Source organism: Esox lucius, chromosome 4 (assembly GCF_011004845.1).
Source record: "Esox lucius isolate fEsoLuc1 chromosome 4, fEsoLuc1.pri, whole genome shotgun sequence".
Taxonomy (NCBI): domain Eukaryota; kingdom Metazoa; phylum Chordata; class Actinopteri; order Esociformes; family Esocidae; genus Esox; species Esox lucius.
The window spans coordinates 21,262,618-21,286,294 of NC_047572.1; the positions used below are offsets into that span (position 1 = coordinate 21,262,618).

The window sequence follows — 23,677 nt, forward strand, 5'->3', positions numbered from 1 at the left end:
GGACATGCACACTAAATGTATATGTAAGACTTATGTATGACCTCAGTGGGACATGCACACTAAATGTATATGTAAGACTTATGTATGGCCCCCAGTTGGACACACACTTTAAAACACACTATTTCCTGAAGTTGAATGCTGCATCGCAGCAAGGGTGATTGAGATCTGGCGGCGCCTATCTTGGTGTGAAGGACCAGCGCAGAGTGATGAATAACTTTTATATTACGTTAGGATAGGGGAGCATAGGTTGAACATCCATATGAATAAAATATGGGAATACACTGGTGAAATCAAGGAAAGGCTACTACATTATGTATTGACAGTGTGGAAGATGGAAAAGTGTTTGCAATTCATCAAGAAAAACTCTTCAGTCATTAGCATAACAGCTGATTATTTCAGGTTTAATCAAATATACGGGAACAGGTATCATGTCAACTACTGAGTACAAGTACAGAGACCAACGCAGAGGACAACTGTCACGACAGTTGTTGTGATTTTACATTGCCAAGATTCAAACGTAAACTCCTTCCCAACTATACAGATTACAACACCAGTCCTTGCTGAATGCAGAAGCAAAAAGCAAAAAGCAAGGAATAGGTGCCGCCATGATGTAGCCTAGGGAAAAGGTTGAACACAGAAGTACATACAGGAGACATAGGAAATCGTAGAATGTCTCACACGACAGTTGGGGCTTGTTACGATTGGTGGTTTTGCTGAGTCATCTCTCCCAATAAGAAATGTTCACCTGTACAATACAATGGGAGCCCCTTGCTGATATTAAGATGTTCCCCCAAAAGGGAGACCTCTAGTGGTTTCTGCCAGGCCCTAACCTTCCACACATAGATGGACACTAGGAGCCTTGCTCAGCTGACATTCCACTCATTACAATGTGCCTGGATACAGAGAATGGAAATACATTGACCATGGAAGACATAGCCAGGGCCAGCCCTATGCGTAAGTGAAATAGGCGGTCGCTTAGGGCCCCAGACCACTAGGGGGCCCCCCAAATAAAATTTTGCTCAGGGCCCCCAATAGGCTAGGGCCGGCACTGGACATACCTATTGTCATTCATAGTGCAGTGAGTAAACAGAATAATGTGAATGTGAAGGACTAACCAAAGTACCGAAATAAATGTTCATTAGAAAAATACATATTCCGCAACAGAATTTTGCCTATGCCAATAATAACCTACCTTGAACTGAGTTTTTATATTTCTCAGGAGGTCAAGTTCACATTTTTAAAGCATACTGTACATTTCATAAAAGTGTGTTCAGTGCACAGTAATGGGCTGCATTTAACTGTCCACACTACTCCAACCGGTGGATCCTCTGGCCTTTTACCATGTGTAGCTCAGTGTACAGCGCTGCAATAAGGCTATGACAAGCTAATGCTAAACGTTACTTGTTCAGTATACTGGAAGACTAAGTTAACGCTGAATAACTCTAGTATACTTCAAGGTTTTGATAGGGTAATGCTAACCAGCTCTAGCAGTCTGGTACGACGACACAAAGGTCCTGTCTTGGTGCAGTCACTAAGCCAGGACTGGGACCTCTCTAGTTTAGTTGATGACACATGTCTTTGACTGGGGGGCGGCTTCAGCTGCAGTTGCTGTTTAAGAGAATAAAGATACAGGATTAGAGCTCAGGATTCATGAACACAAAGCGTCACATACTAGAGTGCAGATTTAGGATCAGGTCCTCCCTGTCTAATCTTCTTATAATCTAAAAGAGAAAACGGATCCTAGATTAGCAACCCTACACTGAGACACTGGGGCCTTATCTCAAATGCACACAGTTGATTAAGCTTCAGAGCTATTCATTGTTTCAGAGATAGACCAATCAGTCCTCAGTGTTTTCCGCTTGGATTTAGCTTGTCCCCAAAGATGGATGCTGTTTGTAGTTTTCTTCCATTTGGTGTGATTGGTGCCCCAGGCTCCCAAATGTGGTTGTCTGCCTGTCTGCGTGTGTACCTGACTGCCTGTCTGCGTGTGTACCTGACTGCCTGTCTGCCTGTCTGCGTGTGTACCTGACTGCCTGTCTGCCTGTCTGCCTGTCTGCGTGTGTACCTGACTGCCTGTCTGCCTGTCTGCGTGTGTGGGTGTCCTACCTTGTTTGGCTGCAATGGTGGCATTGGCTACCTCCTCCTCGGTCACCTTAGCTGCCTCCAGAGCGGCCAGCTTAGCTTCGTGTTCCTCCTTGAGTGCGTTCCACTCCTTTCTGTTGTTCAGCAGCCTTTCCAGCATGGGGGTGATCTCCTCGTGGAAACGAGAGAACTCCTAGGGGAGGTGTGCGGGGAGATTAAGATGTAAGACAGGAGGGAGATGAGGGAAAAGATGTAGGTGTGAGGAAAATAAAAAGGTAGAAAAACAGAGTTTGAAATTGTATTTAGATGGCGGTTTAGGGCAAATTAAATCAAACGCACATTGCCATTATTCAACCAGGCAAATTATGAACCAATTCAAATTTTCAGCAACAACCTGGGGGAAATGTTACAGGGGAGGAGCAATTAGGCTAAATGACTGGCTCAGGAGTTGAACAACATAGCTTTGACCTTGGAGGCGGGGGGGATTAGAACCAGGGACCATTCGGACACTGGTCAGAAGCCCTAACCACCAGGACACCATGCTTTGAATTTTCTGAAGTACAAGTCGGCATCCATGTTGTTGACACAGAGTAAACATTGCTACGGCAGGTCTGAATGAATCCCAGGCTAAGTTGGAATTCAGTATCATCTAGTAGATTTATGATTGAGACACATCTCACCTTGTACACAAAAGCACAGACAAAATCAATGAAACCACACTGCATCTTGGGAAGATCAGCAGCTTTAGTCCTGTCCATCATGGGCTGGGGGGGGAATGAATTATAGGGTTAATAGCACAAATCTACTCAAAAGAAATAGCTTATAACTATCCTTTGCTTACCAAAAGCAATGGAATAAGCCTCAAATAAAAGGTCCAGTTATAACTCAAATGCTACTCCACTCCCAGGGAGCAGGCTGGATAAAACGGTGTGAGTCAGGATATGGTCCAGTTGACTAGGCCGTGGTGACCGCTCTTTCTGTTTCAGTGCACTTCATAATAGGCAGTACATCACCACATGCCCCATGGGAACTGACCCTCTCTCCCATACTACAACCCCCCCCCCCCATGCCTTCTATGTAGTTCTTACAATAGGCTGCTGCTCCAAAACAGTTCTCTCCAGGTCACCCTGCTCCCAGAACTCTGCAGCCACAGACAGCGCCACCTACAGGCCCACACAGGAAAGGTCAGACACAAAACTCGCACACCAAGATAAAGAAAAACAAGAAACCAGGCATGCCTAGTTCAGCCAATAGAAAATGATGCTGCCTCGAGATTCAAACCTAGGTCGCCCACATTAAAGGCTGCATCATTAACAACTACACCATTGAGATATACAGTTGCTGAGTATTACCTCTCTCTCTATCCTGAACAAATCCTCTTTTGTCACTGGCTGTTTTAATAGTTAATGTTTCTTACTAAGTTTACCTCCACCACAAATAGCAGCTATGTATGGCGTTTCCCACTGGCCGTTTTAACAGCATATATTAGCCAGTAATATGCTTTACCCGTATCTACTAACTTACTGAATAGTCATAAGAATTGAGCAATTGCTAGTGAGTCTGCCAAAGCTATTTCATTTCATGGCAAAACAACATACCTTTTTCTTTCATTCGTGGGGACGATAACTAACTTTTTCATCAAGTGAAAAGATAAGAGAATGGTGGAATCTACCCGAAATAATTAATAAATGCAGTTGCTCTCAATAGATTCAAACTTAGGTCTTCCATATGAGAGACACTTTAACCACTACGCCACGGCATTACACGTTTCAGCAGTTGCTGGACTCCATTGAGGATTGTGTAAAACTGACTAACGTCACAAATAGCGTATATGAACTGTATTGATTTTGCCACTGGCCGTTTTAACAGCTTATTAGCCAGTAATAGGCTTAATAGTATCTACTAACTTCCTAGGAATAATCATAAGAATTGAGCAATTTCTAGCGAGACTGAAGATGAACTATTCTATGCCAGAAACAGTTGCAATTTAACTGTGTATAGTTTCAGGTATGCAATTTAACAAGGTATAGTCAGTCAATCAGTCAGTCAGTCAGTCAGTCGCTCTTCTTAGCCGGCTCCGTTTACGCGGTCCGGCAAATAGGCAGATGATATCCATAACAACAGGAGTACTTTTACACAGAAATAATTTTTGCTTTCGTGCCTTGGTGGAATTTTTTTATTGAGATTCATATAAAAGCCCTGCAACTGACTCAGCTTACAAGCAATATGCCTTTGTGGAAATTCTATTTCTCTTAAATCCACAAGATTTCGTGTCGACCAACAGTATTTTGCTGTGGTTCTCATGCTGCGTCATAGAAAAGCATCATACCTTCTTTAAACTTCAAACATCCACTATATCTTCAAACATCCACTATACCTTGCTCTGGATCTCCCAGGGTTTGGCTATAGCAGACAAATCACAGGCCGTCATCATCATAGCCCTGTGGATGTAAAGGACAGACAGAGATTGCAGTTCAGTTGGAAAAGCTATGAAGTCAGGACTATAACTCCTCAGACTTAACGGAACAAATATGTTTACAGATTGTGTTTATAAGTCTCTTATGGTCTTGGATCTGTAGCCAAAACATAAATATTTTTTATTTGTAAGTTACTTCCCTGTCTTAGTGTTAGTTTCTGACCTGGCATAGTTATTTAGCATGTGTGTAAGTAGTTGCTGCATTCATCTTAAGTTTCCATTGGTTTGGCTCATTTCTTGGAACAGAAATAACATTCTCAAAACAACATGGACAAACCTCCAAATCACTTGGCAATTGTTCACAACAGAATTGAATTTCTCATTCATTTCATCAAATTGCAAATGTCAAAGTACATGTCTCAATGTCTCAGTATATCTTTCCAAATGATTAATTGATGATACAGTTTACAGTAGTATTCCAGTTGCATTAGGATTGTGGTAAAGTTACTCTAAGTAAAACAACAATACAATTACATAAGTAACTCATTCTGTAAGGAATACATAAGGTATACATTACGTGTTGTCCTTTTAATTCTATGTCTATTGGACGACAACCTTGCACAGGTGGCAGATGAAAACTTCTCAGTGAACAACAAGAACAAGAGATCTGTAACATGGTGATGGCAAATATTGCCCTCACATTGAGACAGATCCGCGCTGCAATCCTACAAGACAATGCCATATTCCAAAATGTCAACTCTATAAGCATCTCCACAATAGACTGGATATTGAAGAAGCATCAGATGACAATGAAGCAAATTTACAGGGTACCATTTGAGAGGAACTCAGATAGAGTGAAAGAGCTGCAGTACCAATATGTACATGTAAGTCAGTTACTGGTTGTCCATCATTATAACCTTTTTACAATTAAGCAGTGGGTCCCAAACCTCTTTGACTTCAGTACCCACTTTACCTGATTTGTGTATCCAGGTATGAAAGTATTTGATTTATCTGACTTCAACATTTCGCCTAAAAACTGCAGCTTACTGTATGATGCAATTATCATTATAATCCTTATTTTGAAGAATATAACATACAATAAGAAAAGGGGTCAAAGAGCTGCAATTAGTGCCTCCCATGTAAATCTATCTAATACTGTGGGTTTTACTGTAACATTTCAGTAAGTCTAGTCATTGATGATTTCCCCCCTCCCTTTTCTGTCAAATACCCCCTGTAGTACCTCTGCATTGGGGTACATGTACCCCAGGTTTGGAACCACTGGAGTAGTGGCCAGTAGTATATTGAACTTGTGGAGAACATAGAGCATTCCTATGTAATTGTCTGTAACTGTAGTGTATGACTCTTCTGTATGACTGATTTGATGTTTTCTTTTTCTACGCTATTGTAGAGAATAATGGCATTGGAAGGAAACGAGACCCATCAGATCCTCGTGTTTGTGGATGAAGCTGGCTTCAACCTGGCCAACGGCTGAAGACGTGGCCGTAATATTATTGGCCACCGGGCAACAGTGGATGTCCCAGGCCAGCGAGGGGGCAATATAACTATGTGTGCTGCCATATCTGAGAATGGTGTGGCCACTCACATCCCCAGTCTTGGCCCATACGATACACAGAAGCTCCTCATCTTCTTGGACCGCCTTCATTTTGATTTGATCCCTGAAAATGAGAGAGGTCTCGTAGGGCCTCACCTACCACAATATGTCATTGTATGGGACAATGTGAATTTCCACCATGGCCCGCTCATCAGGGCCTGGTTCACTACTCATCCAAGGATGGTCATGGTGTCCCTACCACCTTACTCTCCTTTCCTCAATCCTATTGAGGAGTATTTCTCCAATTGGAGAGTGTATGAGCATCGAGCTCAATATCAGAGGTCCCTGCACCATGCAATGGACGCTGCGTGTGAGGATATTACAGGAGATCAGTGTAGGGGATGGTTGCAACATGCACGCCGTTTCTTCCCTCGCTGCATCGCAAGGGAGAATATACGCTGTGATGTGGACGAGAATCCGTGGCCAGACAGACAGCAGCGTGTGAGGACAGTGACCAGTGAAGAACTGTTAGTTGTGAAATTCCAGCTTTATTTACAGCACTGTAGGCTGCATATCATTTTCATAGTTTTTTGTTTGTGTGTTTATATTACAGTATATTATGCTGTATACATTTTCTTTTTACTCTGATGTATGGAAGTTACTTTATGTGTATGAATGATAATGGTTACAATTTCCTTGGCAGTATGAGTGCAATGTGTGGAGGCTACTCTTACCCTGAAATCCTATTTATTTTTTTCAGGTTTATACACAATTGTATTCTGTTAGCTAGACAAAAAACTGTACAGTAACCATTGTCAATGAAGGACTGGGCTAAGACTGAAAGGTGGACATGAGGGATATTTCAATGGTCCTCTGCCATAGTGACAAAACATCTAAACATTTTGACTTGCAGTGCTTACACAATGCCAAAGGGATTAAGCATTTTGGGGGCACTGACTGTTTGAATGAGAAGGAAATTTTGTTTTGACACTTGAGTGGGAGAGATATGAGCTTTTGCAAGTGAGCTATAGTGTTGTGCTGAACTGTAAGACTGTTTTGGCAAATGATCTTAGAGTTTTGAGAATGTAATTTCTGTTTCAAGAAATGAGCCAAACCAATGGAGAAAAACTGTAATACTGTAGCTAGTGGTCTGGGGGGTCTGGTGAAATAATCTATCCCTCTATCTTTGTTTCGGTCCTGTTTTTCTTAGGTTATTCTTAGCTTCTGTCCTCTTTTGATTGAGAAGTGAAACCTCCATTGTTTCTGTGTTAAGGAATTCACCTACATTACTATTTCCTTGCGTGTGGTCTCCTGCCGCATGTATTTGGTCCACTCATCCCAGCTCTCATAAGTCTTTGATTGGTCCACGATCTTCTGGAACATAGTTCTTTTCCTACGGACAGGAGAACATCCACACTCGGTTACTATGACACAGGATGGCTCCCAAAGGATACCGTGTTCGGTGGCCAGTTTATTAGGTACAAACATCATTTTGTCATATCCAGTCATATCTACGACAATGTCTCATCACCACAACAGCAAACGACTCAGCTTGATGATTGTGGCTGGTCTGATGCATGAACATCTGGAGCCAAGCCATTCTGCTTTTTTCCCCCCAATCTGATCCTCCACTCAGGAAGGCACAACACGGGTGAGGACACACTTACTCATCTGACAATCTCTGTCAGCTGTCCAGGTGCCTAAGCCGCCTGAGGGAGTCACTAGAGAGCAATAACACCAGGAAAACCCTGCTAATGATTCCTTCCCAGATCCCAGAGCAATACTGGCCAATAGGCATCGCTCCTTTGGGCTTTTTACTATAGCCTAGTGACAATGATGTCAAGCGAGAAAGCCCAGGAGGGCGGATGTTTTTGAGATTCATCAACTGGCGCATCTGGCTGCAAATATCCAGCATTGCTTCGGCCATTCGGTCAATCGAACAGTAACTGACTCATTGTTTGTAGGAGTAATTTTCATGAATAGAGAAATGTACCCAACAAAGTGGCCATTGAGTCTGGTACACTACTTTTGACTAGGGCCAGTTCTGGTAGAAGGTGGGGAATTTTATTTTAGATTAATTTGCCACCTATTTGCCTCCTTCTCTAAAGAGCTCATCTACATATCTTATGTACCTTCCATCTCTTCTTTTATTATTCTCATGGTCATTCCTTATTCTGATTGTATGTTGTCTGTTTTCTTGGACTGCAATGTTAGGAAGTGGTATAGGATGCAATTTGCTACAACCCTCTATTACAACTGTGTTTCTGTGTACAGTATGTGAACAACACATCTGACTGGACTTGATCACACATTAGATATACGGCAGTTTGACAGTTGCTCCTCACTTGAAGTAGAGAGCGAGGTCAGTGGCGATGATGGCGATGTCCATCAGATGAATGACATGCTCATGCTGACTACGACTCAGATTCTGATAAATATTTAAGGCCTGAAACATAAACAGACACCAATATATATAGCATTTAGGTTAAACACCATAAAAACACCATGCCCTATTTAAAACGGCTGGCAGTTGTAGATGTTTTGTAGCTTTTCAACTTTAAACACCTTGAACTAAACACACACGTTAACATGTATAGTTGAACAGAAATACAAACAAATATGACTACTCTGATATGTGATTAAGGCAAATAAAGTCCTACAATACTGCAATCAGCAAATTTGTAAATGGAAATGTAACGCTGTTGCCAGCCGGAGTTCATGGGCAATGATAATGGGAACACTGAAAGATCTGTCTAATTATCTGATGGCTTGTGGGCAGATTCTCCAAGGCACTTTCCATGCCAATCAGAACCACTTCATTCACAGGCTGGCTTCTTCCAGGGGACAAACCAACCCCTTTTAGGTCAGAACCTCTGGAGGCTAAAGCTGCAGCCTCAAAATCATCCAATTCGCTATAGTAGTGCTCTACTTTTGACCAGGTCCCTATGGCATTATGTACGAAATAGATGTAGAGCGTCAGTCAGGAGGCAACCAAACTCACAGGATCTCTCAACAGGGTCTTTCCAGTCTCCAGATGGTGTCGCTCCAAGATTGAAGAGCCGTGGAGTTTGGCCAGAGGGTTTCCAGACCTGACACACAGGAGAGAGAGGATGATTTAGAGAGTGGGTCGCAGAGCTTGGTAAGCCATTGGTAAGTAACAAGCCATTGCTTTCTCAGTTCTTGTCTTGGTCACTTTCCAGGTAACACCTGGGTAAAACATTTATTTCTGGATTTCTGGTAATAATGGTGTACTAGATGGTCACAACAATGTGGTTCTCAAACTGTTTTACCCAAAACCACCTAACTAATCAGTTATGCTTCATTAATTTGGCAGTTAATATTTCTTTTAAACGTATAGCATCTTTTGAGTTAAGTTGGCCAATGATAGCTTTATAGTACTGTAGCTGCAAAAAACCTTGACAAAGTCCTAAACCATCCAAAAACATTCATCTACGATCAATGAGGAACCATGCGCTGATGCCTTAACTTTAGCTCTCCTACAGTAGATGCTGTTTTTGACAATCTGCATGCAGTTCTTACAGAGGACTTCAAGGTGGCTATTGACCAGACAAATGTCAAAAATGTATGCCTTTGCCACTACAACTGAATCTCATTGTTGCCAACATCAAACAGACAGCTGAACGTAATTCAACACAAATGGAACTGTAGAAGAGATGGATATTTAAAACTCAGCATATCACAAAACTAGTGATATTAATTAAACTTTCCAATCTACCCCTTCTAAAAACAAGCAAAGCAAACAAACTTTGTGGCACTCGAAGAATTGGAAGGACCAAACCTATGGAGATATACAAAAAAAACTGTTCTGATATATGACTACAGATTAATCATGTCCACTAAAATTGATAAACCCTTTCTCCATACCAAACAAAAATACTTAAGCTTTGGAGACAAATCACAGTATCTACCGGCTAAATGGCTTTAAAATTCAAAGGAACCATATGGTCTACATAGTCAAATCTGTGAAGGAGGATCTATTCTTCTAGTACATTCTTGGCAGATTTTACATTTCCCTAAAGCAGACTCCATTAATCCATTAAACACGCAGAACTTCCTAGAGAAATGTAATCTCTCCCTGAACCAAGAGGATTTTGATTTCCTAAATGCAGAGACCTTTCTGGTAAAAATACAAAAAACATTCAAATCTTAAAGATTGGCAAGGCATTTGTTCCAGGTTCCCCTGTGACCTTTATTACATATTCAGTGACCTTCTCTCACTCTATTTACACGTAATGTTTGCCCACTTTAACGACACTGGAGAACTTCCCTCTATTCAGGATGACGAGGTACAGTGATCCATAAAAACAGGAAAGATCTGCAGGCAGTGAAATACCGGCCTATTTCTCTACTCAACACAAATCAAATTATATCAGCAAAGAATCTAACAGACGCTTAACCAACTGTAATTTGTTTACTAGATTCAGTATTTTATTCAATACATATGTAAAGTATTCTCTGAAGTTATGAAAGGATGGCCATACAAATGCCAAATCACTCTTCATTAGAACAACACCCATTTAAGATCTCCTCAGATTGATTTACCCACTTGAGGATTAAAAAACTATATTTTTTCTAACTCAAACCAAAATTCCACTCTTTGGTGGACAAACTTAAAGCAAACGTACCTTGTTGAATAACCCTCTCTATCACGACTGGGAAGTATTAATGACATTCAAATTTTTCATTCATAAACAACTGGACTCAATCAACCTACATGCAAGATGATAAAACACATTGGAAAGGTAAAAGACACCTCTGTAAATAGAAGAAGGAAGGAGGACTGGCTCCACATCGTTTTTTAGGTTACTATTGGGTCGGCGCTGTCATGTTTTCGTTTGACTGTGCTCCTGCTTTCTCCAGCTGGTGTAGAATGGAGAGTGAGTTTTGCCACCCCTTTTCTATTGGCAGAGTGATTTGTCTTCTGTCACTCTGGAGAAATCACGTTATAATTATAATCCCATTATACAAAGCACACTGTTTCTTGAAGCAAATTGAAAGGTAATTTCAATCATAGACAGTCTAGTTCCCACTCCCCATATTGAGCAACCCCTCTTCAGCACCTTCTAATATTCATAATATATTTGACCAATTGACCAACCTGGACATCTATACTATACCATAGGGAATTCATGCATTGGACATACAAGGAAGGAGCCTTTGTTTCCTTTGACTTACTGAGAGAAACCCATGATTTGTAGATACCTACAGATTTTAAACTGCGAAAACATTTTTTTTATACAAAAATCAGTATGAGGGGTGCTTTCAAATGTGTCCCACATATACCACATGTATCGCTCATTACATCGCTTATTACAGTCACACCGCCCTCAACAGATGTCCTCATTGCAAGGTAGGAGGAGCAACTATGCATTGAAATCTCCTTAGCACCTTATGAGGATACTGCAGGGGTGCCACCAGGAATTTTGGGCCCCATGAGAAAAAATCTAATTAGGCCCCCTCTGCGCAGCTGTTACCTATTTTTTGGGGCCCCTGTCAGTCATGGGCCCTTGGAATTGTCCTAAATTTTCCCCCCTATACGGCCCCCCTGGGATACTGTAGCTTGGAATACCTCCAATAACTGTTTAATCAAGTCAAGACAATGTCTTCCATAATTCAAGATTTTACAGACATTAAACTTCTATACATACACACTATACCTTTATACCGTTTTATACCCAATATTACAAAATTCTGTTGAGATGTGTCTTGCTAGGGTACATCCAATGCCTTTTTTGTACTTATCACGCTGTTCCCTCAACCACAATGTCTAGAACAGAATCCATATGCAAATTGTAAGGTTCCCTCCACTTAACTAAGGCTCAGCAAATTGACAGGCTACATTAAGAGAGAATTCAGGAAACAGTAGGAGTGAAAACAGACATCGGCTTACTTCATCTGGTAGAGGTTGTTGGTTCCTCTGTGGTCGATATCGTGGCATAAGCCGGCAGTTACCATGGCCATGGCATCTAGATCTGTGTAGTAACGCTTTAGGTCACCTGTCTAACGTAACAACACAGGAAATTAGATGACATATCGAATGGTACAGGATGGCTACAGTTATCTATAGCTGACTAAACGGTTTGTAGTAAGGTCATTTATAAAAAATAAATTTTCAAATGCAATTTGTTTTATGTGGCTAGCTAGCTACATTTTGACACATTATGAGTCTGACTGAATTTGAGTGTCAGATTACCTATTTGACACAGCTATAATGACATAGTCATCTACTGAATAAAAAAAAAAAACTTGTTTATTACATTTGACCCTTCATGGCCAATGACTTGTTTTTTATAGTTTTTTCTTTGGACCAGCACTTAAGATTGTCTGTAGGGCAGCCTAGTGATCACAAGCATTGGGACAGTAAACAAAAGTTCCAATCGAGTCGACAAGTTTTGTCCCTGAGCAAGACAGTTAAACATAAAACATGTTGCTATGAAATATCTCTTCTTTATAATACTTACCTGGTAAAAAAAAAAAAAAGTAAAATAACATGACAAACTGCATCCGGTTTGGGAGTTAGGTTTAGGTCAAATTTCTAATGACACAGGGAGTTAGGTTTAGTCACATGTCTAATGACACAGGGAGTTCGGTTTAGGTCCCATTTCTAATGATACAGGGTGTTAGGTTTAGTCACATGTCTAATGACACAGGAAATTAGGTTATGGCCAGGATTCCTGGGGCTTCCCTTAGGGGCCGTATGGAGTCACACCTGGGCCTCCAAATTAATGCCCTGGCAGTTACACCCACATCCCCCCACCCCCCAGTCCCTGCTTCCCTTCTGCTCCTATGGAGATGCCTGGCTCTAGAGGCCTTATTAGAACCAATGAAGCATGGACACACTGAACTAGCCATGCAGGGCCACTGATAATGAGCTTGACGCTCTTTCTTTGCTCCCCCTTCCTCTGTAACTTATAAATGTAAGAGCGGCTCACTGTGATTATACATTATAGGAACAATGCAACAAAAGGATGGATCATGCTTGGATAATTCATTACATTACATGGGAGGAGGGTATGAAAACCCCATCTCATCCATCACCAATGTACAGCCCCCATTGAGATTCTGGATGGCCATGTCTAGCACAGATAAGACCCAAGGGAATTTTATTGACCACAAAGGGTCAGCCACCCATGACACATCCCGTTGAAAGACGGCGCCCTACATGAAAGATGGTACCCTCCTTTACTTCCTTGGAGCACTGGAATTTTATTTAAATTAGAGGAAGGAGACACCTCGTTTTTGTAATAGAAGTCTGGATAGCTGTGGATGAGATACTAACCATAAGCAGAGTGAACATGGTCTGACCCACATTGAAGCCATGACTCCAGTTGTGATAAGTGATCTGTCTGTAACCCTTACTGAGGGAGTAACAGAATCTGGTGAGGGTCTGAGAGAAACAGTTATAGAGATGATTAAGGAACAGCTTGTTATAACAGAAACACATAAAACATTACCACAGTAGCTAGCAGATTTTACATACACGTATCAAACATGTATCTATCACTAAAAGGAAGTGACTTGTTTTTGTAATTAAAAGTTACTCTTGCTACTGTTAAGACCGAAATGTACAGTATGGAGTAGTTGCACACTGTGGTGAATAACTATCTGTGAATGGAAACTGTTACTGTTGCCAAGACGCTTCTTCATTTAGGACGTCTTACCTCACGGGGAACATGGAACTTGTCCACCACTCCCAGCTCGTAGTACATCTTAATACCTAACTTCACCAGGTCTAAATGACTGTGCTCAAAGTCACAGAAGTGAAACTCAAAGAGCTCCGATGTTTCTGAGGATGGTAGAACTTCTGACTGCATGGAAAAAAGGAAACAAAGTGCATTATGTAGTCTACCAAGGCAGACGGTTAGCCAGCCAACACAAGAGAAAAATATAAAAGAAACTGAATCATTGTTTACCAGGATTGCTTCCAGTTCCTCCTCCTTACACTGATGTGGCTCCTTTCCATACCTATCCCGTGTGTTCTGAAATCAAAGCACACCATCTTTGTTCGCCTTGGATGAAATAACACTAAATCAATAATTAGACCTTTCTCTAAAAAGCTTTCTGTCCATCCCTCACAGATGATAAAACACATTCTACTATTGAATGATTTTCCTGTGTAAAGTATTCAATATATCTTTCATTCTTTTTCACCTGGTCTCATGACGTAAAGTAAAATAATACTGAACTGTTGACTGGATACGAACTGAATTGTTGATTGGATTTTATCAAAAACATGTATCCCTGATCCCGGATCTGGTAGCCTGTGCATAAGGTGTTAATAGTGAATTAATATGGCAGAGGTTTGTGCAGGCTCTATGTGACCCTAAATACATCCGGACTACTTTTTGATACTGTTAGCAATGATGAGTACCAAACCTGTCACCAGTACTAAAATGTAAACACTTAATGTAAAGGTTTCAACAGAGTAGCAGCATGCAAACATGTAGCTGGTGTCTCCATAAAGTGTCACTGGAAGAGAAGTTGATTTACATTGTTTTCTGCTATTTGACGAGAAACACGACCTGTTCCTATAAAAGAAATCCGCATTGACTCGTAAGTTTTTAACTACCTCATAAACATTATTGTACATTTTAATGTTTTATTTTAAAGAAAGCTTATTATCAATCCAGATAACCAAATTTGTATATGCAGGACACAACTAAAATCTGATAAATCATCAGAAACATAATAGTGTGTGTTAAAAAAACAACATGTACGTGGTTCTGCCTGCTTTTAGCAGTCTCAGGTCAATAAAGGCATTCTGTAATGCAATAAAGGCTGAAGTCTCAGAGAGGGTTTGGTCGGCCGTGGGGCAGGAGCATAAACAACAGAGTCACATCTGCATAGACATTTACAATTGTTTCCAGAGAAACCAATATTGTTAATGTAGGTACTGAAAAGAACCTGTCCAAGAACCGATCCTAGTGGAACACCCATAACTATGTCCAGAAAATCTGATTTAACACCATCAGTAGAAATACGCCCTATTGTACCTGTTCATTCATTTTCTGTCCATCTACAGGCAGTCTGGTTTATGCCAATTGATGACAGCCTCTGAAGGAGTAAAGCATGATTTACAGTGTTGAAGGCCTTAGATAAGTCAATGAAAAGGGCTGTGCAATGTTTTTTTATACATACTATTTACAACATCATGTAAGACCATAGAAGCAGCAGAGATGTTGGGTTCTGGCCTGAGGACTGACTGGTATGAACTCAAAGCTCACTGTCAATCTAAAGAAGATTGCAGCTGAAAGTTTATCATTCTTCCAATATTTTAGCCAGACATGAAAGCCTAGAGATAGGTCTATAGTTTACTGGGATCACTACTGGAGAAAATGTTAAAAATGTGCCAGTGTGACTCAGCACTAGTAGGTGCAGCAAGTCGTAGAAGACATGGATTAAACTGATCTGCCCCAGTGGCCTTTTTTGAATCAATAGCTAAATGGCCTTTTAGAACCTAGTGGTGACCCGCTAAAAAGAAAAAGATGGGTCAGCGCTTAAAGTGATAAATATATGTCTGGGGATAAACAGGGTTGTCTCAACAATAGACTGAAGTCATGAACAGTCCTGATGGAGATCTCTTTGTTATTGCCAATACCCCCTTCAAATAGTTTGCCTACTGCATGAAAATGTTGTTCAACATGTCACAATTTTGTCTGTTACAATTCTGGAATAAAATGTAACCCTATTCGATTGGAGGAGCTATTCCATTTTAATGATTTTATAGCTTTTCAGAATTTTTATGGATTATCATGAAGGACCAACATGGATTTAGCCTTTTTTTTACAGGTTAACTATTTTCTAAGTTGCTTGATTGTCAGACAGTCATCAGCATGACCAATGTCTGACCTGGCTTTATATCTTAACTGAAACCATTTTGAGAGTTCGGCAGTGAACCGTGGGTCTACCCTCTGGGTTTCATTCGAAGTGTCTTCATAGGGGCATGCTTGTCAACGACAGAAAGAAATATACTTGAGAATTGTTCAGAGACAAATGATAGAGATCATGAAGAAACCCTCCCATATCCAGATTGGTAAAATTCCTCCTAGTAATGAACCAGGGTTTATTTTTTTTCTTATGTGTTTCTCACATAGACCAGGAGGGAATGATCACTAAGGTCCATAGCAAACTCCACTGAGTATTTATGAAAGTTATTTCTCAGGTCTATATATATCAGGGTTGATCTCGCAGGGTCTTTTAAATTAACACGAGTAGGCTCAGAGATCATTTGAGGTAAGTAAATATCAAAACATGCTGACCTAAGAACATCTGATGATGGTGTTAACCAATTAAGATTTGTATCCCCATGAATCATGATTTAATTTTGCAAGAAGGGGGTGGGTAATTCTGAGATAGCAGTGACGGCTCCAATATTAGCATGAGGAGTGCGATTGACCACCCGCAACAGCAAAATAACCATTTTGGGAAATAACGACATAATAACTAGGAGCTTGTTCAGGAATCGAGATACTGAGAGTTTGTGAAGCATTAAGGTCCCTCTTTACAGAAACAGCAACCCCCCCCCATCCTTTTTTGGTCTGTCACATCTGAAATACTTAAATTCATTAAGTGCAATAGAATCATCATCATCAGAGTTATTAAGTCATGTTTCAGAACACATTAAATGTCAGAATGACTCATTTTAGTATTAACTGAGCATGAATTGGGAAGCCAATGAGTCAATCAGTATATAATATTTTCAGTATATAAACAAGTTTTTGCCATCCAGGAATTAGATAGCTTGGCATTTCTTCACCAACTCCATGTGAGAATGTTACTTTACCCACCAATACATTCTGGGTCTCGTCCGTCCTACACTTGATGTGGTAGAGCACCATGTCCTGGAAGATGTCCTTACGGTTCTCAAGCTTGTTCCACTTGTCATAGGTGTCTGCGTTGAGCACAGACCAGCCAAGGAACTGGGTGAGAGACTACAATGACCAGAAAGGGATAGAGTCTCATGTGTTAGACCTTGGGTAACAGAATCAATAGACACAGACAAAATTAAATGGCATTGAGGGTGGAATTTAGCACACTAGTTATTAAGCAGCAATATTAAAAAATTCATTATTTTAACTGGTAAAAATATTATAGGAAAACATCTGAATGGCCTCCATAAATCTAATAAAAAAAATAAATCCTGAAGAAATTGGACAGTAAAATAATACATTAAAGTAATTTAAATATGTAAACCAACACAATATTTTGTATGATCACCAATCTAGATTTCTTAAAAACTGCTTAAAAAAGATGAATCCTTAAAATTTGAAGATAACATTTCTACAGCCATTAACAACCACAAATGCATTCTTGGCATATATTAGTTATCAAAAACGGATAATGTGGATCATTAAATCCAACTTAATAATGAATATTTGATGAACAGTGGATCATTAAATATTCATTATTAAGTTGCATCCCGACCAATGTCATGAATATTTACCAAAGCATTGTTACGTTTGATTTCTTTACTTCTAAGTTAAGAACATCCTATGAAGAATGGACTTGATGCACAAAATTCTTTATGATGAATGGACAGCATAAAGCACAAATATGCCTCTTCAACTACAAATACAGAGACCTCCCAGACATCCTAACCAAACTGTTCAAAGTCTTCCATCTTCAAACATATTCAAGTCAAGACCCTCTAATAATGCTCCCCTCAGTTGGATTGCACAGTAAAATCAGACTTAGAGATCTGAGACACTTTAACCTGGTTCAGTTAACTGCACAGCTTGACTACCGTTTTTTTCTTCAATATATATGTATGTTTGTGAATAATAACAAAAACTAAATAATAGTAAAATTGTACTAGACACCATGGGAAAGGTCAGAGTGAATGAGAATAGAGGAGTGTAAATAAAACCAGCCCCCTTCCAGATGTGTATTATGGCTGTAACTGTGAAACAATGCGGATACTGTCAATGGCCTGTGTTTATTTATACATTGGTGACTCAGTCTCCTCTCTCTACCTCCCCCTCATAATCAGAGGCTCTGGATTCCACTGTAGAATACCTCCATTATAGTCTCATCCTGCTCGTCAAACGGTTTCCCATCTTTTCTGTTGTAGAAGCTTGCCACTGCCACAATTTCCTCTTTCTTATTCACGATAGGGAGGGACAGGACGTTCTTAATGACCCACCCGGAGCTATCCACAGGTCCTTTCTGAACAGAACAGAGAAACGTGACCCACCTGATGCCAGATGCTTTGCTTTGGTTTGACAGCATACATAATATGTCATTACTTGAACCTGATGTAGTTGCCTGAATGTGCTCGTCTACATTAATGTGTGACATGGAATTAATATTTATAGTACTTTGTATGGTATGGTATTATATTTACGGATTATTTCTGATGGAATTGTGTCTAAACTAATCTATTATATTACACGTCTCCATGGCCACAGGACTATGGCCACTTCAGTAGCACATGAGGTATGTTCAATTTGAGCATTCTACGGTACATTCCTAACCAGGGAGAACTGATCGTACTTGGAAGCTGAAGAAGTCATCTTGGGCGGCGTTCATAATGTTACAGATCTGAAAAAAAGACAAGAGGTAAGACAGGAGAGGATGATTACGCTCACTCCGATGGAAGAACATCGCACAACCAGTTACCATGTCCACAGAACTGCAATTATCAATCACTTCAGCGATAGGGCACGTATCCAGGCGCTGTGCTTTTTTCAGCTGCATAATAAAGTCAAATGGACTTCTGATTTCATGGTGCCTACGGATGCCACATACAGTGAGGTTAAGACTGTCGGCTGCATTTGGAGTAACACCCCGACAGGGCACTACGCTGACCCTCGTGTCCTATAGAGTGAATAGGGTGCCAGCTCAGATCTACTCTTGGGGAACGCTTCTCAGCTCACCAGTCCCTCTTTAGCCACGTAGGTGGGCAGGCCACTAAACAGAGCCCAGTGGTCCGAAGGAGGGTTCCTGACATGGCCACAGAAACATACATATTATCATCATTTTACTAACATGGAAAGAACTTTGTAAACATGTTGTCTCAAAAAGGTTCAAATCAATTCCAGCAGAACACGCACACAATCGTAACTGTATAATATGAGGGTGTATAAGCGGCACATAAAGATTATAAGATCGTATACCGGTAGAGAAATTCTATTTTCCACATCATTGATTAAAGGACTTACGATATAACTTTGATTTCCTCTTTTCCATGTAAAATGTAATCAATCACTTTGTAGAAGTTTATTTCCTGGAGAGAAATAAGATGTAATTAAGATCAGATTGAATACTGCTAATGTATCAAGTGAAGTACATTACCATATTCATGACTGAGTATCAATACACAGTTACTGGACACAGCGCATAATGTTTCATATGTGCAGATCTTTTGTCCACCTTACTATAGAGTCACTAGTCACTCACTCTGCCGTCAGGAGTCTTGGGGCCATCATATGGAGGCTTTTCTCCCAACAGCACCGGCCAAAGTTCAAAGAATTCCTATAAAACACAGGATAATTAGATTGTCTTTCAATCAAATACAAGGGGAACGCCTGAACCCAACATGTTGAAGTGAACATATGAAAAGGTCAGCCAAACATGACAAGATAATGGTGCATCATTCCTGAAGACTGCATTAGCTTTAAGCAGGCAAAGATTTATGTCCAAGCTCACCTTAGTCTTGGTCATATCCAGGAGGCCGACCGAGTACCGTTCACAATTGAGAAAATCCCTAATGGTATAGAGGGCCTTATGGAATTGTCTCTCAATGTCCGTCATCTCCTCAAATACTTTGCTGGCTGACCATAGCAGGACCTATTGGATAAGGGACAGTGAATTCTGGAGTCAAACATGAAAAATAACAAATTTATAATGAAATAAATAGGCCTCATCATCAATAACGCCTGGCAAAATATTACCTGTCCCCTTCTTGCCTCACAATTGTGAAGGTAGCTCAAATGGAACACCCTCAGGATCAGGTTGGCGAAGTTGAGATACTTTTTCAGAGTCTGTAAAGTACAGAAATGTACAGTCGGCGTTACTATACCAGGAATGTAATACTGAGCCTAACCTGTCAAAAAGACGGAGGGGAGAGGTCAGGGACAAGTTACCTCCTCATCCTGCGTAGTGAAGTGTGGAGCTCCAATTTTATTCACGGCCATCATGACAGCTACCATGTCCTTGCCGTTCATTATGGGGGTAGCCAGGACGCACTTGGTCTTGTATTCTTGGATCTCATCCACAAAGTCACTGTAGTGGATGCTCTAAAGGGGAAAACAGTGGACTGATGAGCACACAACTGCCAATGTAGCATGTTCCATTTAACTGACAATTTTTACAAGAAATGTATTGCTCATCAATTCACCTTGCTATAATGTTTCAAGAAACAAGGTCAATAATATTTTTGCCTGTTTAAACACACAAAATTAAATCTAGCAAGGGGAGGGAAACTTTTGCATTGTTTAAGACAGAATATGCTTTTTGAGGATAGTTTCATATTAATCCAGAAATAGATGAATTTATCATATTTTCTAACACTAAGTATTTCTTGATCCCTCTGATTCATAGTGGGCTATTCCTGACTGCAGAATTTGTATTATGATTAAAACATCTGGATTAAAGGAGAGAGGACATTATAACTAGGTGGATGTTGAATAGAATAAAGGTGACTTCTCTTGCTATTCTGCTGACTTGGGAAAAATTGCTTTGGGCAATGACCTTTAGAAATAATCCAGGATCGCTCTAATTCAGTTGAGATTAAAGGGCTTTATCCCCAGCAGGCCCAATAACACCCAGCAGCTCTTTCTGCCTGCTCAACTGATTGGCGGGGGAGGAAACTGCCTTGTCTTGCTTTTACTTGTAAGGCCATTTGAAGACAGCTCCCATTTTAATTGTGTAACTGTATTATCCACCAGTCAATTGAAAACTAACGCAAGTGCTCAAATTACTGTGTTTTGTTGAGTAAGCCTAAGGCCTGCGCAGTGCTTGGGAAAAATACTTTCTAGTTCTCTGCCCATTTGCCTTGGAACATGTTTTGAAGGGTCCTGAAACTATGGGAGATTGTTCTTTTAAACATTGTTAAGGAAAATGAAATAGGGACTATCAATAGTTTGGCCCCTAGTTGCACAACATTTTACTAAAACATACTTCTGCTCAATGTTATCAAGTTGTGGCACTCTGCATTGTTGTAATTGTCTGAAACTTTGTATGCCGTTTATCTCAATGAGACCAATCTGGTATAATAAATAAATAAACAGGGTAGCGTGACAAAAATGTATTTATGAAAATAAGCTTGGCAATCATTTTCAAATGTCAAATGAATTGGCTCTAATAAGATTGACTAGGCTTTGAGAGAATTAGTATCGCAATCATGATGGCTGTATGCTGCCCTCTAGAGCTAGAAGACAACATTCAAATGGGCTGGCCAATTCAGATTTAAATTGACCTATATTTCATGTGAACCATTAAATGCAATATATATTTTAATATAGTTTTATTTGCAATATATCTAAAGCATTGTATTTTTACCTGCAAGACATCTGGGATGTTAACAGTCTTCTTTGTGGTAGCCACATGACCCAAGATGCCAATGTCCAAGGGGAAGACTATCTCATTGTCTGGGTGGACCAGGCACTCTTCCAGGTTGGCGTCCTTGTGCACATTAAAGAGCCTTGTTGCCAGCTCAGCCGTGCCGTTACGCATCCGGTACATGAACAGACTCATTTTATCCGCCCGAATCAGGAAGCTGAGGTGTTTCATGAACTTGAAGATGGCCTTCTCCATCTGGAGGTTGTTCTGCAAGTCTCTGACCATGTCAAATATGATCTCACTTTCCTCGAACATGCTCAGCTCATGGAAGCTGCTGGTGTTAACCTGGGAGGTCCTGTTGTCTTTAAAAAGATCAGAGATGACCTTCGGGCGAAACTTGGCATCATAGTACTCCTTGGCAAAGTCAGGGTTGCTGTCCAGAAACTTCTCTGCCACATCTTTGTCCACAACTGCCATTTTTCTGTTTCTGTGTGTATGTATTCTACAGCTCCTCAAAGAGCTTGGAGTTTCTCTCAGCTAACTGTGTTGATTTTCCCTTTGTGCAGAGTACCTTCAGGTGACTGAGAAGAATAGGGATTAGCAGGATTGTTTTTAAATGGTCATGTGTGTGATAAACCCTCATCCAATTACACATTGAGATACTGACATGTTTATACATTGACAGCTTTATAGGTATAGCTGGAATGTTTTTCCCAACTCCAGTGGTTTGGTGGTGGTGAGCTAACGCAAGTACATGCAGCTAACCCATATTTAACTTTGCATTACACTTTACCCACCTTTTGTGGAGAAATTCCTTGTAAGTTCTTCTTTAATCATGAAATTCAGCTTAACCCTCCTTTTTTCCTTATTACACCACTGCCTTACACATACAGTAAATGTTTTAGTATAATTGTACAATATAGTAATATAGTGACTAGTGATTCAATGTGAAACATGTTTAAATGATGTTACAAATCATAGATGAGAGCAAGAATGATATGATCAGGTTTACCTCTTGCAGAGTTAATCTAATAATAATTTTAATATACAGTAGGTACAAAAAATGTATGTTTAAATATTTCCAAGATTGAGGTTACAGTTTGTGAACTTGCTGGCATTGCTATGGTGTTTGAATATTACAATATGGCCTTAGGCTTGAAGTTTGACACTGAATGTATTTGGATTAAATACGTTTCTCTATCCCTATTTTCTGACAGCATAGTCTTGATGTCATGTTCTGTATTGTAGTACCTTTGGCCAATTGTAGGATATAGACGAAAGTTGAATATAGTCATTGGAGAAGCTAAACATTTTATACAGTACATCACTTCAGCTGTCAATAGGTTCATTCCTTATTGCTGATGCCAGACAATATTATGACACCTTGACAGGTGTTTTAGTCCTCAGCGAGCTACAGCTCATATAGCACTCCGTCAATCGATGAGACCATAGTTGAAGTGGAACACAACTCTTGGTTAATGCATGTAAATGCCTTTGAAGCCATGAATATAAAGAATAGATTGGACTTATAGTTCTATTTGATAACTCAATAGGCCCGCCAACTTACCTGGGACCAGTTCAAGCCACGTAGAATAGTATGATCAAATAGTTTATTTTACATAGCTTGTTTTAATCAATAAACAAGAATGTTTACTGTAGCTGTTCAGCTAAGAATTATGTAACCTTACAGTATCAGAATTCTGTTTTTTTTTTACACTGCTGGCTTGCTATACAGTGAATAATGAATCAGTGTTGCACACAATGCATGGGTAATAAAACATGTTTTCATCAAATAACGTTATTACTGTATATATTCAGTAGATGGCAATGTTGGCTAGTTTTTGACCACAAAAAAGTTGCCAAGCTATAACTATTTCTGCCCTCCCATCACCTCAAATTGCCATGCCAAATTTAGTTAGCTAGCTAGCTGTGTTTAGTGTAGCATACTTTGACAAAAATGTAATTTTTCTAATTCTAATAATTGTAATTTCTGAAATTCTAATATTCATATGTATATACAATATATAGATATGATAACGTAAAATCACAGTTAATTGTTTTCATAGGAACTAAATATTTAGTTCCTATCATACATTAGATACAAT

At 40.0% G+C, this 23,677-nt stretch overlaps 1 protein-coding gene across 1 annotated transcript; it reads right to left on the bottom strand.

Annotated features, from left to right (window-relative positions):
* Window positions 1–374: 374 nt before the first annotated feature.
* On the bottom strand, window positions 375–22,174 carry pde6a (phosphodiesterase 6A, cGMP-specific, rod, alpha). Its single transcript, XM_034291927.1, has 22 exons — window positions 21,573–22,174; window positions 20,156–20,308; window positions 19,964–20,053; window positions 19,719–19,859; window positions 19,470–19,544; window positions 19,232–19,296; window positions 18,947–19,013; window positions 18,564–18,611; window positions 18,087–18,236; window positions 16,859–17,002; window positions 13,985–14,050; window positions 13,733–13,879; window positions 13,351–13,458; window positions 11,962–12,071; window positions 9,052–9,139; window positions 8,396–8,496; window positions 7,336–7,443; window positions 4,460–4,523; window positions 3,171–3,245; window positions 2,763–2,846; window positions 2,107–2,275; window positions 375–1,608 (listed from the first exon to the last, which is right to left on the bottom strand). Exons 1-22 carry the CDS (start codon window positions 22,047–22,049, stop codon window positions 1,559–1,561), a joined length of 2,580 nt encoding a protein of 859 aa, XP_034147818.1. The 5' UTR covers window positions 22,050–22,174; the 3' UTR covers window positions 375–1,558.
* Window positions 22,175–23,677: the final 1,503 nt, after the last annotated feature.

Coding starts and splice junctions, on each gene's coding strand:
- pde6a (XM_034291927.1), bottom strand. CDS start 22,049: ATGGCAGTTGTGGACAAAGATGTGGCAGAGAAGTTTCTGGACAGCAAC. Junction 17,003..18,086: donor AGGATGAGACTATAATGGAG/GTATTCTACAGT, acceptor TGGTCATTGTAG/TCTCTCACCCAGTTCCTTGG. Junction 7,444..8,395: donor GACCTCGCTCTCTACTTCAA/GTGAGGAGCAAC, acceptor TCCTGTCCGTAG/GAAAAGAACTATGTTCCAGA.